The sequence below is a fragment of the Alternaria incomplexa genome (genome assembly GCF_024043165.1).
Source record: "Alternaria incomplexa strain BMP 0042 chromosome Unknown scaffold_11, whole genome shotgun sequence".
NCBI classification, from domain to species: Eukaryota; Fungi; Ascomycota; class Dothideomycetes; order Pleosporales; family Pleosporaceae; genus Alternaria; species Alternaria incomplexa.
In genome coordinates this window covers 545,363-561,281 of record NW_026249860.1, presented here as the reverse complement: position 1 = coordinate 561,281, position 15,919 = coordinate 545,363, and the positions used below count along the sequence as shown (strand labels likewise).

General features: G+C 52.7%; 3 protein-coding genes across 3 annotated transcripts; 1 reads left to right on the top strand and 2 right to left on the bottom strand.

The window, feature by feature from the left end:
- Positions 1-1,788: 1,788 nt before the first annotated feature.
- Positions 1,789-3,224, bottom strand: J4E90_007591 (uncharacterized protein; the record flags this gene model as incomplete). The annotated part of the gene is made up of 2 exons (XM_051437126.1): positions 1,789-2,660; positions 3,011-3,224. 2 exons carry the CDS (start codon positions 3,222-3,224, stop codon positions 1,789-1,791), a joined length of 1,086 nt encoding a protein of 361 aa, XP_051288872.1.
- Positions 3,225-6,521: 3,297 nt separating this feature from the next.
- J4E90_007590 (uncharacterized protein) lies at positions 6,522-8,243 on the top strand (the record flags this gene model as incomplete). The annotated part of the gene is made up of 2 exons (XM_051437125.1): positions 6,522-7,006; positions 7,073-8,243. The coding sequence occupies 2 exons, from the start codon at positions 6,522-6,524 to the stop codon at positions 8,241-8,243; spliced, it is 1,656 nt and encodes a 551-aa protein (XP_051288871.1).
- A 5,651-nt stretch (positions 8,244-13,894) lies between these two features.
- J4E90_007589 (uncharacterized protein) lies at positions 13,895-15,836 on the bottom strand (the record flags this gene model as incomplete). The annotated part of the gene is made up of 4 exons (XM_051437124.1): positions 13,895-14,695; positions 14,748-14,976; positions 15,025-15,435; positions 15,514-15,836. 4 exons carry the CDS (start codon positions 15,834-15,836, stop codon positions 13,895-13,897), a joined length of 1,764 nt encoding a protein of 587 aa, XP_051288870.1.
- Between the last annotated feature and the right edge of the window lie 83 nt (positions 15,837-15,919).

Here is a 15,919-nt window from a genome sequence, read left to right as displayed (position 1 = left end):
CGGTCAAGATCTTCCCAAGACGCGTTCGTCGCGACGATCCTATCGCGAGTACGATGCCTGTCGCTGCGGGCGAGGAGGAGGAAGGTCCAGAGAGTCCAGACTCACCATTCAGCAGCCCATCTACAGTCGGCGGTGACATATCGGAGAGCGAGGACTCGGAATCCGAAGACGAGGAGGAGCCACCTTCGCCAGTACAGAGCGGTGCTACAGCGACATCCACGGGAAGGCCCGTCCAAACCCTCGGACCCGATCCAACTGCCGCTCCGTCAATGCCAACATCATCAGGAGAGAGTGATGCTGCGACTACGTCTGTACCTTCATTCACCTTCGGCGGCCCTTCTGGTGGTAACAACGCAGCACAACCTCAGATCACTGGCGAAACCACCTTGTCTACCGCCGTTCGCCCTACCATAACGTCAACAATCGTCAAGGAAGTCATGCCAACAGGGAACCCGGAGCGATCTTCGATGCCTCCGATATCTCTTACTTCGCCGCCCCAAAACACAGCTGAGCCAGAACTTGACGGAAACGCCGGTCCCCAGAGGCTGCCACAACGAGAACAAGAGCCTATCATGACTAAAGAGGCCATGACTGCAGCAATTGTCCTTGGTGTACTTGGTCAGTCATCGTCATTGTCGCTGCTATAGACCGTTGCTAATTGTTGAATAGGTGCATTAGCGCTGTTAGTTGCCGGCTTCGTCTTCATCAAGCGCCGGAAGCGGAGGCACAGTTACATTGACAAGGGTCCGCCGTTTGAGACGTTCAATCCATACGCGAACGATCACGTCCCACCCCCGGAGACTGCACATGTAGGCGACGCGTCTTCGATCTTCGCGCGCCTCAATGGCGGAAATGCCGGCGGAGCAACCGCTCATCTTACCCGCTCTACCGATCGCAGCAACACTCTCTTTGGCCCAGGTCCATACTCCCGCCCAGAGACCGTGTCCACAGAACGCTCTACCCGTGTACCACCAACGCCGAATCCTTTCGCAGATCCACCTCTCAACAAAGCGTACGATGTGTTGAACAACAGACCCCGGAGTACAACGCTCACGGATCGGGGAAGCTGGCAGCAGAATCCCTTCAAGAACCCCGAGAGCGAGCGATTCGATCCCTTCGGAGAGTTGAAGGAGAAGGCTAGAAGGGAGAGGTTGCGGTATGTGGAAGACGCGAGACGAGAAGCCGAGTTGAGGAAGCAGATGGAGCAGAAAGAAGCTATGGGACTTAGACCGGATGGTATACCGTGGAGCGGTGAGGCTGGGTACAGGTGATCGCTGGGACGAGTGGATTTGCACTTGATCGACTTTGAGATTTAACTTTAGCGAAAGCGAATCGTTTCCGCGACAACAATGGCACCTGTCAGATACCTCCCGTGTATACCTGGACGCCTTTGTACCATAGTCTGTCTTCGATTTAATAGCGTCCGATCGGTAATAATATCAAACAATATATCTTACATCCAAGTCGCCTATGCGAAGGGTGACTGTCAGATCCAAGAGGAAGAAACCCATTTATACTTGTCGCTAAAATTAACCCTAAGCAAAGGAGAGATCGCGTAAAGATAACAGGGACGAAATCATCTAGGCTAAAACAGCAGATAAACATGATCTACGCATCCTACGCATCTCATGCAAGAAAACAGATCTGATAAGATGTGCAGGACTACACTAGGATTAAGTGAGTAAAACTAGTAAGGCTTCCGGTCATGTAGGCTCCATGATGTTTGGTTGTCTCCTACGTTGATGCGTATGAGTCTCAAGCCATCAATCAATGACCACTACCATCCACCTACTTCCCACCCACCGCATCAGCCGGGCCATCAAAATTCGGATCCCTCGCATTCAACCCCTCATCATACTCAATCTCGACCTCCCTTTCAATCCCATCTTCATCGACCATCAACGCGCAATTCCTCTTGATCAGATTCCACTCCTTCTCATCATACGTCGTAGGCTCCGACGCGATGATCGTATGCTTGCCCATCGCACCAGCCTCACCAATCTCCCCTCCTGCATCCGCACTCCCGCCATCCTTACTATCCGGGTCACCAGGGAACTTCGTATTAAGCGTGCGACCCGCAAACTCAGACCAATAGAGACTGGGCGGCTGCTGCGAGACGTGGTTGCGGAAGCGGATGGCAAGCATTTTCGTTCCGTCTGTGGTGCAGAAGTTGAGGGAATTGGGCGTGTTGGCTTCACCCAGTGTGCGTTTTTGCAAAGTGAGGATTTGAACGACGGTCTTTTGCATGGCTTCGAGCATCTTCTTGAGGGGGTAGGGTTTCTCCCAGGCTTCTTTGGTGCTGCTGTTGGTTAGGTTGGTCATGTAAAGGGCGGCGGCGTGTTCGGAGTCTGTGCTGCCGAGGACGTTGCAGTAGGCGTCGAAGGAGAGAAGCGAGGTCATCTCGCGCCGGATCGACGAGAAGTTTGAGATGACGCCGTTGTGCATGAAGACGTGGCGGCCGAATACGAAGGGGTGGCTGTTCACTTGCGTTACGACGGACCCGCTTGTGGCGCGGATGTGGGCGAAGACGCATTGCGATTCGGTGTTGTGGCACAGGGATTTGAAGTTGAAGTCGTTGATGGGTGGGGATTGGGACTTGTAGAGTGCGGGGCGGGGGCCTGTGACGTGCTTAACGTAGGATGAGGTCGCTTCGGTGTACCCTGGGTGTATGTGAGCAGTTGTCAACTGACTGGTGGCATAATGCGTTTCGCATTCGTAAGTCTCGGAGTTTATGGAGATCACCCATATGATGGTGCACCCCAGTCAAGAGAAAGACTGGACAGGTGTGCTGAAGTCTACATTGCCCTACAAGGCGAGGTTTGTATACCAATTGAGGCAGTGTAGTCTCTTTAGGCTACTTTTTTACGAATGAAAAATTGTGCTTTACGGAAATAGATGTTCAGGTTTCCCCTTGAATGGAGTGGGTGCGTGACCGCTGTGAACATCGGTGCCGTGCCGCCATACAACAGGGAGCGTGTGTCATGATCTAAGAAAGGAATGTAGTACGTACAAGCAATGCCAAGCCCGTCCATGTTCAGTAATGAATTGCGCATACGCATCAGCTCATCTGGGGAGTCATCCAGATCCTTTTCCTCGTTATGTGGCAGTAGTTTCGGGAGATAGTGCTCAGAGCATTGCTTGCTGATGCTGTTGTCTGGCGTGATGAGGACGTCCGAGAGAAGGCATGGCTCCGTTGGGGAAATATATGCGAACCACCGACACATGGTGTTTAGTGCTCTCTGGCGTGTTCAATGTTGGTGTTTGTGAATATCAGAAATTCGCAAGGTCGATGAAGGCTTTATAGGTACGCAAGACTGGTGTGAACGCCTGCCCAAAGGGTCCGTTCTGAGATTGATGCAAGATGGGTCGCACAGCAGTATTCGAGGCGCAATATAGATGACGTGGAGCTTCGTTGTAGGCGCGATTTATAACAAGAACACTCGGAGGCTTGTGAGGGCACGTATCACAGCTGTGCAACGCCAGTTGGAGAGGGATCTTGGAGTAAGGAGATGCTCGGTGATAAGAAGTACTGGTTGAGGTTGCAAGGATGAGGAGAAAAGCGCGCGTGATGCCAGATGCGTGCAGAAATTAGACTCAAGATGCTGTTCAGGCTGCAAGAGGGACCTCGTGGCTGAGCTCGTGAGGCTGAGGTTCGTAAAGTGCAGGCGTAGCCAACGTATCATGGAGGGGTAGGAGGCAGGCGGCAGGAGCGGGGCAGATCGCTGCTAAGCCCCAGCTCAAGCTGCAAATAACTGTATCACGAAGCAGCTCTTGACTCATCGTTCTGCCCATTTTCGCTATGAGCACCCGCAAATGAAGTCCAAAGATGAGCGACATTAGGTGCTGGTAATGCGACCGCGTTGCTTGCGAAAAAGGCAAATATTCGTACTGCGACAAAACGAGCCTGCGATGTTAGTATGCTAGATTCAGAAAGCTGGTTTCTCCCAGGGGAATTTCAACAAGATCGTGAAGACGGTAGTCGTAGGTATTGCCTGGTTCTTGGCATACCGATAGGCATCCACAATGCCCAGTTGGAGACCCCTCTAGCTATAGCAGACTCATCAGGACTCGAACAGCCAACACCGAGAGAAGCTCAAGGCCGTGGACAGGAAGGGAGAAGATTCCTGTACTTGATCTTACAGATAGGTGCGCAGCCATGGCCGCTTAGTTCGATAGAAAAAGGTCCAAGGATGCTGGATTGATGACTGGGATCATGTAAAAGCCGCACATCCTTCGGTTCCTGCGTTCAATTCCAGGGTCCGTTCAGGAGCATCGCGGAACGGCGGGAGTGAGAGTGGGTCTGGGTCGAAAATGGAGACCTTTCGTCTCCACCAGCTGTAAACCGATAAGAAATGACTAAGACGAAGGGTCTTTGTTCCAAAGCGTGACTCGCTCCAAATGGTGTAGGCGCAGAGGAGTGAACAGCAACAATGGTCGAGAAATGTGTGTTACAACGCCGCGGAAAAGCTGTGATCGTCAGGATGGTGTTGTGGCACACCACCTAAAAGCGGCGGTAGAGATCTAGATGTGTGCATCGTAAGGCTTAGCGAAGAAGGAATGTACATGCAGCGGCACACAGCCTCGACGTATCGGCCACAGCGAGCCTGCGATCTGGAAGTGAATCGTCGATGATGATAGTTCGATAACAGTAAGCAGATCGGGTCGATAAGTTGTATGCTCTATAGGCCAAGACGTACGCCGCTGGACATCTCCAGCGCAAGGTGGTACTGTCAAGGTGATAGATGTCGTCTCCCAGGGCCGTCTGCTGTCCGCGCATCAATAGAGAGACGCAAACAAGAATACGTTGTCCTGCTCAGTCCATGCCTGTGAAGACGTATTGTGCGCTGTCGCTTCCTCTCTGAGTTTTGGCAGGACAGGCAGGAGCGACGAACCGACGACGAGCCGGCGCCGGAGTCGGAGAGGAGATTACCAAGCTGCTATCGTGACTTCCATTCTTCTCTTCACCTCCTACTCACTGAAAACACCTCAAGATCATTATTTCGCATCTCAAACGACTCGGGCTCCAATACATACACGACGCGATTGCCGCTCAGCCGACGATGGGGCACTGCCGAGAAGCCATTGCTTTTAGGCAAACAGCGACCGCACGCTGATGCGAGAGGCTGAGCGCTATCACCTTCGAGGCTTGAGCAGTGGGAGTGTTCCACAGAATATCTCCTGGGATTCGCTACTGCTGCGGATCTTCCAAGCTGTGCATAAGGCAACTTACCTGTAGGCAGATTCCACATTCCGACCCCAAGGCGCCGCGCTCTTTGCGACCACATTCAGACGGCCAGCGCAAAATGCCGAAGCAGACCCCAAGATGGCTATCAGTTTCATGTCGCACACGACTTCCATGGCAGACTGAGAAGGACCGACGTATGCCGCCTATTGTGCATTCAGAACTGTGTGCCGGCTGCAGCGTCCAGGGCACCCACGAGGGCCACCGGTACTTCTCACGCGCGATGCCGTCATCTGATTTGTACATGGCTCGGCTTCCCGCAATGCCAATCTCTCAACGTATCTAAGGCGGCGAACACGAATCAAGCACCGTGGCGTTCTTTCCTTGTTATCAGCCGAGAGCCGGTCCAGAGGCTTCGTTATGCGGCTCCCATGCTTGGAGCTGGCGGCATCAGACGACCTGTTTCTCACAAAAGATGCGAGCTGTCAGCCGCAAAGCGCCACGCCAGAAGCAATCGCGCCCGACCCCAGAAACCCACGAGCTTGGTGTGACAAATGGCCCGCTACCTGTTGTTCGCATCGCCATGCTCGCATGCAGCCACTCGCCAGCACCGGAGGCCCGCCACGCTGGATTACGTTCCCTTAACTGTCTTTGAACGGCGAGGGACCTGGGCCCTGGTCGCCCACCCCAGTGCTTAACCCAGGCGCGCTTGCCCATGGGCGAACAAGGTGTTTCCGCTGCGTCGCTGAGCCAGGCTTGGCCAGGCCGGCGCAGTAGGGTGGTGCCGTCGACGCCGCTACTGAGGGAAGGCGCATCTCCATTCGCGTGCGACAAAACGAGCGGGGTCGCTACGCAGCAGTGCAGCCGGGGTGGGTTGAAAACTCTGTACCGTCGAATCCCATGCCCAGAATTGCGGTACATGGACTACGCCCCAGAGCGTTAGTCGTCGCCGGTCGCCTAGCGCCCCACCAAACCTCTTTGGACTCGTAGTGGCATCGCAGCGCTCACCACCGAGAGGATCCACAGACAGGGCACACTGGGTGTGCCGCGCCTGTCCTCCGTATAAGTACCGCGCCCTTTACCCCCAGGGTCCTGGTTCTGATCAAGGGCAATCTCACTTCCTCTACCAAGTTGTAGCCTTCCTTCCGTTCACTGGCTTCCAGTGCAACTCATTTTGTCGTAGCTTTTGCTGCTCCCCCACGCGACTGATAGTCGATCCCTCCCCCAAGCGTCGACTCCAGAGCGACAAACCCCATACCAAAGCGACTTTCCATACGCGACAATACTCCCTTGCGACAATTCCCTTTTTGCCTAAAGCGACAAACCCCCCATTGCAACCATGGCCGAAGACAAGAAGTATTCTGGAGAGTACGTCCGCGAGGCGTATCCTGGTGACGATATCCAACATGGCCAGATGACCGACAACTCCGACGACCTGCAGCGTCACCTTGGTAACCGCCAGATTCAGCTCATCGCTATTGGTGGTTCCATTGGTACTGCTCTGTTTGTGTCAATCGGTGGTGCTCTCAACAAGGGCGGTCCCCTCGGTCTACTCCTCGCATACACTGGATACTCTTGCATCATCGCTCTCGTGAACAACGCCATGGCCGAGATGGCCAGTTTCATGCCTGTCTCCGGAGGCTTCATCCGAATGGCTGGAAAATGGGTTGATGAGTCCCTAGGCTTCATGGCTGGCTGGAACTTCTTCTTCTACGAGGCTCTGCTGATCCCGTTCGAGATCACGGCCCTTAACATTGTGCTGCGGTTCTGGAGAGATGATATTCCAGTCGCTGCTGTCTGTGCGGGCGTCATTGTCCTATACGCGTAAGACCTACCAGTTTGCCCTAAGGGTAGTATCCTATGTAAGGGACAAGAACTAATCGCTTTTAGTGCTTGCAACATCTTGGCTGTAAAGGCTTACGGTGAAGCTGAATTCTGGCTCTCCGGAGGCAAGGTTCTGCTGATCCTGATCCTCTACTGCTTCACCTTCATCACCATGGTCGGAGGTAACCCCCAGAAGGATGCTTACGGTTTCCGACACTGGCGCGACCCGGGCCCAATGCCCGGCGGCAGCTCCCTTGATCGTTTCGAAGGCTTCCTCGGCTCCCTTTGGGCTGCCTCCTTCTGCATTGTTGGTCCTGAGTACATTTCCATGGTCTCCGGTGAAGCCAAGCGCCCACGTGCCTACATCAAGACTGCATTCAAGACAGTTTACTTCCGATTCGGTGCCTTCTTCATCCTTGGCGCTCTTTGCGTCGGCGTTGTTCTAGCCTACAACGACCCAGAGCTCGTCAGTGTCTTGGAGGCAGGAGAGAGCAGCGCTGCCGCGTCTCCCTACGTCATCGCCATGAAGAACCTCAACATTGGTGGCCTTCCCCATCTCGTCAACGCCCTCTTGATCACGAGTATCTTCTCTGCCGGAAACACATACACATACTGTGCGACTCGCAGTCTGTACTCGCTCGCGATCGAGGGCCGCGCTCCTAAGTTCCTGCGCAAGTGCACTAAGAACGGTGTTCCTATCTACTGCTTTGCGGTAGTCATGATCTTCCCGTTCCTGTCCTTCCTCCAGCTGTCTTCCGACTCCGCCAAGGTCCTGACCTGGCTCGTCAACATCATCACCGCCGGAGGTATCATCAACTACATCGTCATGTGCGGTACCTACCTCGCATTCTACAAGGCTTGCAAGGTCCAGGGTCTCGACCGTAAGACCCTCCCTTACTGCGGTTACTTCCAGCCCTACGGTACCTGGTTCGCGCTATGCTTCGAAATTTGCGTTGTATTCGTGTACGGTTACAGCACCTTTGTGGGAGAATTCTCCATCGAGTCTTTCTTCACATACTACACCATGGTTGGTGTTGCTCCGATCCTGTTCGTGTTCTGGAAGGTCCTCAAGAGGACGAAGTGGCTGAAGCCCCATGAGGTTGACCTTGTCTGGGATGCTCCTCTCATCGACGCCTACGAGGCCTCCTTCATCACACCGCCTGTCGGCTTCTGGACCGAGATGCTTCAGCTCATCGGACTGAAGCGCAACGTCCCCGTGGACAAGCGTGCTGTTTGAATTGCTTTCAGCGAATCAGCGAAACCTGTATAGCAGAGATGTTCTGCCACGATCTAACGTCATTGGATAGATTTTCTACCGCCAGAAGCCTATGAGCATTGGCTGCGCTTTTACATAAATCAATACCCATTCATTCTGCGAATCTCGAGCAATAGCGACTTGCGAATGATGACCGACCTCCGCTATACCCATGCGACAAATAGCGAGGCGGAGAAAGATACCCAAGCGACAACATGCATTGAGCTTCGACTGTGATGTCTTAATTGTGGCATCCGCTGCAATAGCCTAAGCGACACTGCTAAGACGATTATCCAACGCGACACATCCGTACGAGGCCTCCCACGCGACACTACTATTATTGGCAACGCCGGCGGTACGTCTGTTGTCACCCGCAGGCTTACCTAGCATCATACGGTCCGAGACGGTTGTTGCTTTGTCTCACTAAGGCACGGTCGCAATTACCTCTCAACGTCGATCGACATTTCGCCTGCGTGGATTGAATAGAGCAAGATAGGTATCTGCAGCTTCTACTCCATCTATCTAGCCTCCGAAGAGTCGCCCGAATTCACACGCGCGCATCGAAGAAACATATTAAAGCGCTTGGCAATGCTTTCCGAAAGTTTCTCCGCTATTGCTGCGATGCGCGCCAGCCCACCATATCTGCCTCGATGCGCCTCGCGTCAGCCCCCGCGTACGCCACTATCAACCCGTATCAGTTCACCAACACCCATGCACGCAGTTGCCTGCATCGAAGGGTGGTCAATGTTTACAGGCTGGATCTGAGGCCTTAAGACCCAGAAACTCGGTCGTGAGGTGGGCCTAATGTCTTACATGTCTTATCGCCAGATTTTCGGCGCAGCTGCAGACATCCTTGACAAAAGACCGCGGGAAAACTTAAGTTCTCGAGGCAGACAGCCACTGATTCGCTCGGATCATAGATCCTATGTGCATCTACGTGACCGTGCCTCGAACGCTGCAACACCATTGAGCTTATCTCGGACCTTCGACTAAGGGAAGACGACACCTCAGGCCATCTCCAGCCATGTTCGCGTCGGTGCGCGATATATAACATCGCTCTTTACATCCCAAAACGTTCAACTGATCCCGTCGCCAGCATCCCGGTACCGCTGGTGGCGCACCGCGATCCCGCCTACACCACGCCTCCGGGTTGACGCATTGGAGCCTCCCACTGCCGCGAACACACTATTCATGCTGGTTCACGTCGTTTTGGCTCGATGTCCGTACCTTGCAGGACCTTCTCCGCAATTGATAACGTGTGGATTGTCTAACCGGGATTGCCAGACGGCTCCATCTTTCCCCGCATTGTTCACATCGTGGACTGATCATGTTATTGGATTTACGGAAAATGGATGACTGAAGACCAAGCTTCATCTAAGACTGCGGAACCGCGATACAGGTCTTGGACGCTCTATCTCTTGGTATCAACGTGGGATACTGGATCACATCGCAGAAAGAGGTAATATGGAGCAGTTGTCGCGTATTGACCATCGTAGCTGACAGACTGAACAACGCGGTCCTTCCCCGTCGGAAAACACTTTCCTTGTGGAATCGCAACACCCGGACATGCTTTACTTGGCGGAGAAACGCCCAGTATGGAATTAACACATGTGATCATCGCTAGACATGCGCTATCTATCAATACCCCCGAGACCGTGGTACGGTACACGTTTCTGACGTTGCGCTGTCGCGAGCCAGACGCCCGTCATGTGGAAGGGTACCACTGGAGTCTTACGGTACGCTACCGCGGTTCGTATGCGGTACGCTTGCGGCTCGAGATATCTCCGTGGGCGATCTGACGTAGGATGGTTTGTCTAGATCCACCGGTGCTGTCATCCTCCAGTTGAAGATGGGTGGACGGTAGTAGTAGTGTACCTGTGAGTATAGCGGCCCTGAGATTTTTGACCCGGCGTAGAATGCGAAGCATGCCAGACTGTGTAACTCGGGCTGGATCATATGCTTTTCTATAGATTGATAGCTCGTTCGGTCTCGCCCTGTAGCATTGATGAAGCCATGTGCGATCAAGGCCGCAGAACTCCTGTAGATAGTCTTCATCTACTGGGGGATGGATGCTCAGATTATCTTCACAATCACTTCCGTAGACCGCATAAGAATCAGACATCCAGTTTGATAACAGTGTTTCTACCAATCCGACGTCTGCCATCTTACGCCTTGTCATGAAGCACAGATATCTTTGTCTACTCGCAAGCTATGCCACCCTCTCGCTTGACATTCCGTGCGATACCAGTTTCATAGCCATGCCCCCAACAATTGATTGATATCTCCCAGCCTCGTCAGAAAAACAAATGTATCGCACTGCTATCTCCCCGAGTGCTATTGCCTGCATACCACAACACCATCCCCATTTCCTCAGCCTCACCACGTGCAACCAACCGCGCTAACACCCCATCCGGCCCGTCAACCCACTCGGCCCTTCACCCAACTTCGCCCCCCGAAAATCGGGCCGAATACCTCCACGCACACCAACTTCGCTTGCGTCCACGTGCGCTCTGGCCAAGAACATTGGCTGGATGCCCAACGCAGCCACGCCTTTTCTCACTCGTCGCAATACCTTGTGCGACGTAAATAATAAGGCCGAGTCTGGGGTAGATCAACGGGACAAGAAAGTCGTCTTCGACATGACATCATGCGGAGAGAAATGTCGTAGGGTATGGGTGAGACTGCTGCTGCTGCGGCGTGGCGTGGGACCGGAGTTGTGCCGAAGTATATCCTGGGGTACGTACTCGTAAGACGAACCACCGGGTGTTGAGGTCTTTATCTTTCACCGCGGGCGGTGGATTGCGTGTGAAACCCCGGGGTGCTCGTTGCAGTATGGTGTTGACGTCCGGGCTTCGATATGTCCGCCGTTGGTGTTTTGTGGAGGTCGCATGCCATATCTGCACCTTCCTTCCGTACTAGCCAATCCTACAGTAATGTCTGACGTGGAAATACTGTTCCTCATCGAAAGCCGTACAACTGCCCTGTAGCTTCCTGCATATCCACAGTATTCAGCGTAATCCGCGGTCTGGGATCCTTGATGCGCGTGAAGATTTCGAAAACGAAGTGCGAACCCAGTGTGAGAAGTAGACAAGGTATGACGAGGCGGCTGAATATGCGACCCCACAATATCCGTTCTTCTTGTACCTTCTTCTCTTTCAGGTACTCCTTTTCTTCCGTGGTACTAGTTGTTTCCAAAGGTATCGATCCCGCTTCTAAAATGGTTCTGTAACTCAGACGACCGAGCCAGATGTGCCATCCTAGTAGCATAGTCGCAGCGGCGGCTATGCTCATCCATGAGGTCGTCGCATACGGTGATTGCGCTCTTCGACCCAGTAGTTCGTATATCTCGTCTAGGCCTTGTACCGCGCGGTGCATGGTAAGTGGAACGAAGAGCATAGCTGCTGCGAGCGCGACGACTTCTAAGCCGCGCATGCTGAGGCGTTTGAGAAATGTTGTTTCGGCCTTGCGGACGTGCCAATGCGAAAGTAGAGATAAGAACTCATGTGTGCGCGGGTGTGTGGTTGACATTGTTAAGAGCATGGCGATGGGTTTGGTCGTGTCCTTTGGTGAATGTCTGGCGGGCGCGGTGATGAGGTTTAAAGATAAGAATAAGTTTGGGTGGCGGCAGCAATGGCGATATGATGCTGCAGGTTGCTAGCCACGAGCAAGTTTCGTGAGAAGCTTCGATATGGTGGATCGACGGTGTCCTGCGGGATTCGCGTCGTTGTCGTCGTTGTTGCTGTCTTTGTCCGGGGCTTCCCTTCCAAGGTCCCTCTTCGTTTGTAGGTGTCTTGACGCAGCGCTGTGTCGCAATGGAAGTATCGACTCCTACTTCTTTCCCTTCACGTCTTTTGGCTCCCTTCAATCGCTACTTCAATGTCAATTCGAATTGCCTCCGCCCCTTTCTGTCGCGTCCTTCGCCCGAGTATGACGACTTTCCCACGCTCTTGGCTCTGCGATCCGCACACCAGGCGCAACAAGAATCACAGCGATGCGCAACCCGTCCTCGACTCAATTGTTACTTCCTGCTCAGTCTGTCTGTCGTCGCCAGCAAAGTTCCCCTGCGCTGAACCACACGTCGCGAAAACCACGTTGCGCGATCAACCTCGGCACTTCGCGTCGTATCCTCGTAAACCCGCTGAACGTAAAATCGGTGCCAAGCCCCTTTTTCGCACAGTCCCTTACCGCTCTTCCTTAGTGCAGATCTTATGCCGTGCCGTCCGCAACAAAGATTCTCGCACTTGCAAGCGCTCGTACAACAATAACGGTTCCGCGTGCAGACGTCGTGTAACAGGGGAAAAAGGAATAGAGTTGGATGATGATGCTTACAACCACGTAGCCGTCCTCGGGAGTCTTACCAAGTCTACGCCTTGTGATCCGCACTGCGCCGCAGCCAGCAGCAAGTAGGCTGCCTTGCTGAGGGGCGAGGTAAGCGTTAAGGGTTGCCCCGCATCTGCAGCCTTGCGTCGCTAGCTGTTTAGCCTCGTGTTGTGATTGGTGCCCGGGCAGAAAGCGTGCCTGTGGCTGGTTGAGAGTATGAGATGTGGAGATTGGAGTTACGATGCGAGAGGAAGGTGAGTACCTAATGGATTGAGATGATTCGATATTTGGGTAATTGAGATGCTATGATGTGATAGTCATTCCAGAACCATTGCTTCTGCCCGATGCGGAATTGTGCTGGCTTTATGAGGTACACGACGGCGAGGAAATAAAGGATATAAAATGTCTAAAAGTAATGGCTGACTACGATCTACGCTTTTTAAGCGCAAAACGAGAATAAGAAGCTAGACTGCAAAACTGGAGGTTCGCAAGGCGCTGCGACTGGAATTCAAAGAGTACAGAACACCGACAAAATGCACGCTAAACTATCAATTCATCCACCACATATGCGCGACGAATGCCATGACAATAGAGATGATCAAGCGCCAGGCCCATGATTCTCAAAGCTAACAGCCCTTGCACGCATCGGTTGCTGCAATCCAGCATCACCATATCCCCTCCCTTCATAATCGTTTTCAGTCATCACGCCCAAGCTCTTCCAAGTAGCCTTCTCTCTCAGGTCACGATCCTGGTTATTGTTACCGTATAAGCTGGGTGTACTGGCTCGCTGAACCGTGATACCAATGCCTAGCCCTTGATTCCTGGGTAAAGCACTGGTAGGCGTGTTTTCGTACGAGAAGTCAGCCGTGTTTGCCCTGCCGTGGCCATGCCCTGCGTGGTTGCCTTCACCTTGGAGTGTGGCTTCACTGTCAACCGCTGGGCCAGGACTGTGACTTAGCATCCTAGCCTTGCCGTTTGATGGACCTGTGACAAAGTCGCGGGGCTGAGGCGGCGAGTCTGCGAATGGTGTATACGCGGTTTGGACTCTGTTCAAGGGAGGTGTTGGTGTGACTTCGGCTGCGAGGCGCACCTTTGGGTGTGCCGCTGGGGCTTGGTGCGCGGCTGGGTTATTTTGATATGAGACCACCAGTTTCATTGTCGTCGCTATCGTTGTTCAGGGTCCTGTTACCCCATGAGATATCGCGGTTGTGCGAGTGACGGGGATGGCGGCTGGTGTATTGTGCGACGATAAGTAAGATGTTGTCAAAAAACAGTACTGGCAAAGAAGTTAGCATATGGTCTCAGTCTTTCGATCATAAATGCGGAGGACACTTACCTGCAGCAAAGAACAGCACCACCATGGGAGTCATCCAATGACTCCCCTTGAACTTGAAACCACTGGTGGTCTTGTCCGCAATGACGACAGAGATTCCGAGTATAATAAGCGTAAAGCCGACAACAACTCTGTTGATGATCTCGCCAAACTCATACTTCGTCTTGTGGATCTTGTTGAACCAGTACATGATCGCGAGCACCAACAATAGACAACCTGCGCCGATGAAGAACTGCATGGTAGTAGTGTTGAAGACATCAGAAACGGCGTCTAGCTTGTTCCGCGGACTAGCTATAGTCGCGGCAACGGCGTTGAGCTTCGCCAGAGATTCATAATGTGCCTCGTACACGAAGACTTGCGCCCTGTCGAACATATGACGGGTGACGTCGCCGGTTCGATTGTTCCATTCGTCTGATTTGAAGCCGTGTGTTGCAGTGTAATTCTCTATCGCAGTGAAGTTCATGTTCCAGTTGTATGTAGTGTTCCAGGCTTTGCTCTTAAATCTCCCGTTGATAGCGTTCATGCTCTGGTTGAGGTAGTCGATGTAGCTGCCGGTGTCGGAGTAACCATTGGCTGGATCGTAGTAGTTCTCGGGTTTAAAAGACCAAATCCACTTGAGAGCTTGCACGGCTGAGTTCCACACGATGAAAGAGGTGTTTCCTTCGACGCAGAGGAGGATTGCCGAATGCAGTGGATAGTGTAGCAGAGCCCATACTTGTTGGCGCACGGTTCCGAAGCGGTCATGGGAAAGCTGATCAAAGTATAGCATCCAGAGGAGATACTAAAGTCTCATATTAGTATTGCTGTCGGGACATGGGGGGTTGTTTGCATACCAAGAGAAGAATGGCCGCGATGACAGTTCCAATTTCACTCATGTTGTTGCTCGTTTGGCTTTTGGTAACACATGCTACGCTCTTGACCATTCCGATGATACCCTCCCCAATGATGATGAGCGTAAGGAGTTGCAGCCGCTCCGCTAGATGAGTGTACTTGAAACTGATGATGCGCCATATCATGGCGATGAGAAAGATGAGAAGACCTTCAATGATGGATATCATGACCCTACGCATTCTGTTAGTCTAGAAACCGAACGCGGAGTACACTACATACCATGCGAGTTGTTCCTCAAGACCAACACGGCCCTTGGGAAATACAACCATGGTAACGGCATAGCATATCGCTGCAGCACCATGTACACCTGCACTGAGCCCTAACGGAATCAATGTCTGGCGGAACATGCGACCTTGCCACATAACTACGGCGTATTGAACAGCGATTGCGATTCTGCCGATGACAAGCACGATAGCAAAATTCCGGTAGGATTTCTCGACACCGCTGGTGCTGTACTTGTCGAAAACGGGGCCGGCATACACAAAACCTGTGAAGATGCCGAACTGTATGGCTTTGTGAAAACGGTTCCAGACGCAGTCGATGCTGAAGCGCACGTCGAAAAGTGTGACGCTCAGCCACGTAAACCACATTAGCGTGAACAGCTTGATGTAATTGATGAGTGCTAGTAGTCTGTTAGCTAGTGCATCCAAGTTTTTAGAGCTCTACATACATTCTGCGTCGGTATGCTGATGCATAGCTGTAAAGTACGCAAGATTCGCAACGAAGAAGAGATCGTAGAAGAGCTCTATTGTACTGGCTTCGGTATGTTGTTTGTAAACGATGATATTTCCGCGACTTGTCCTGCCATTCCCAGCAAATGTAGCCGTGCCGTTCGAACTGTCGAGTGTGCTTGTGTGGGTGTTGACCTTCTCCAAATCTGAAGAGTTACCCGATACTACTTCGAGGACATCTTCGTTGATCGGACTTGCAAGTAGAGGCAGATAAGTCCTGTCTTTCCCATGCGCTGCGTGAGTACTGTTGTGACTGCCGGTAGTCTTCCGTCGTAAACTGAAATAACGTGCAAGGTCCATGATGAAACAAATGGAAGAAACTGATGATCGTGGGTGGTGGTATGACTGGATTGATGAGAGAGCTGGGCATTAAGGCAGCTACA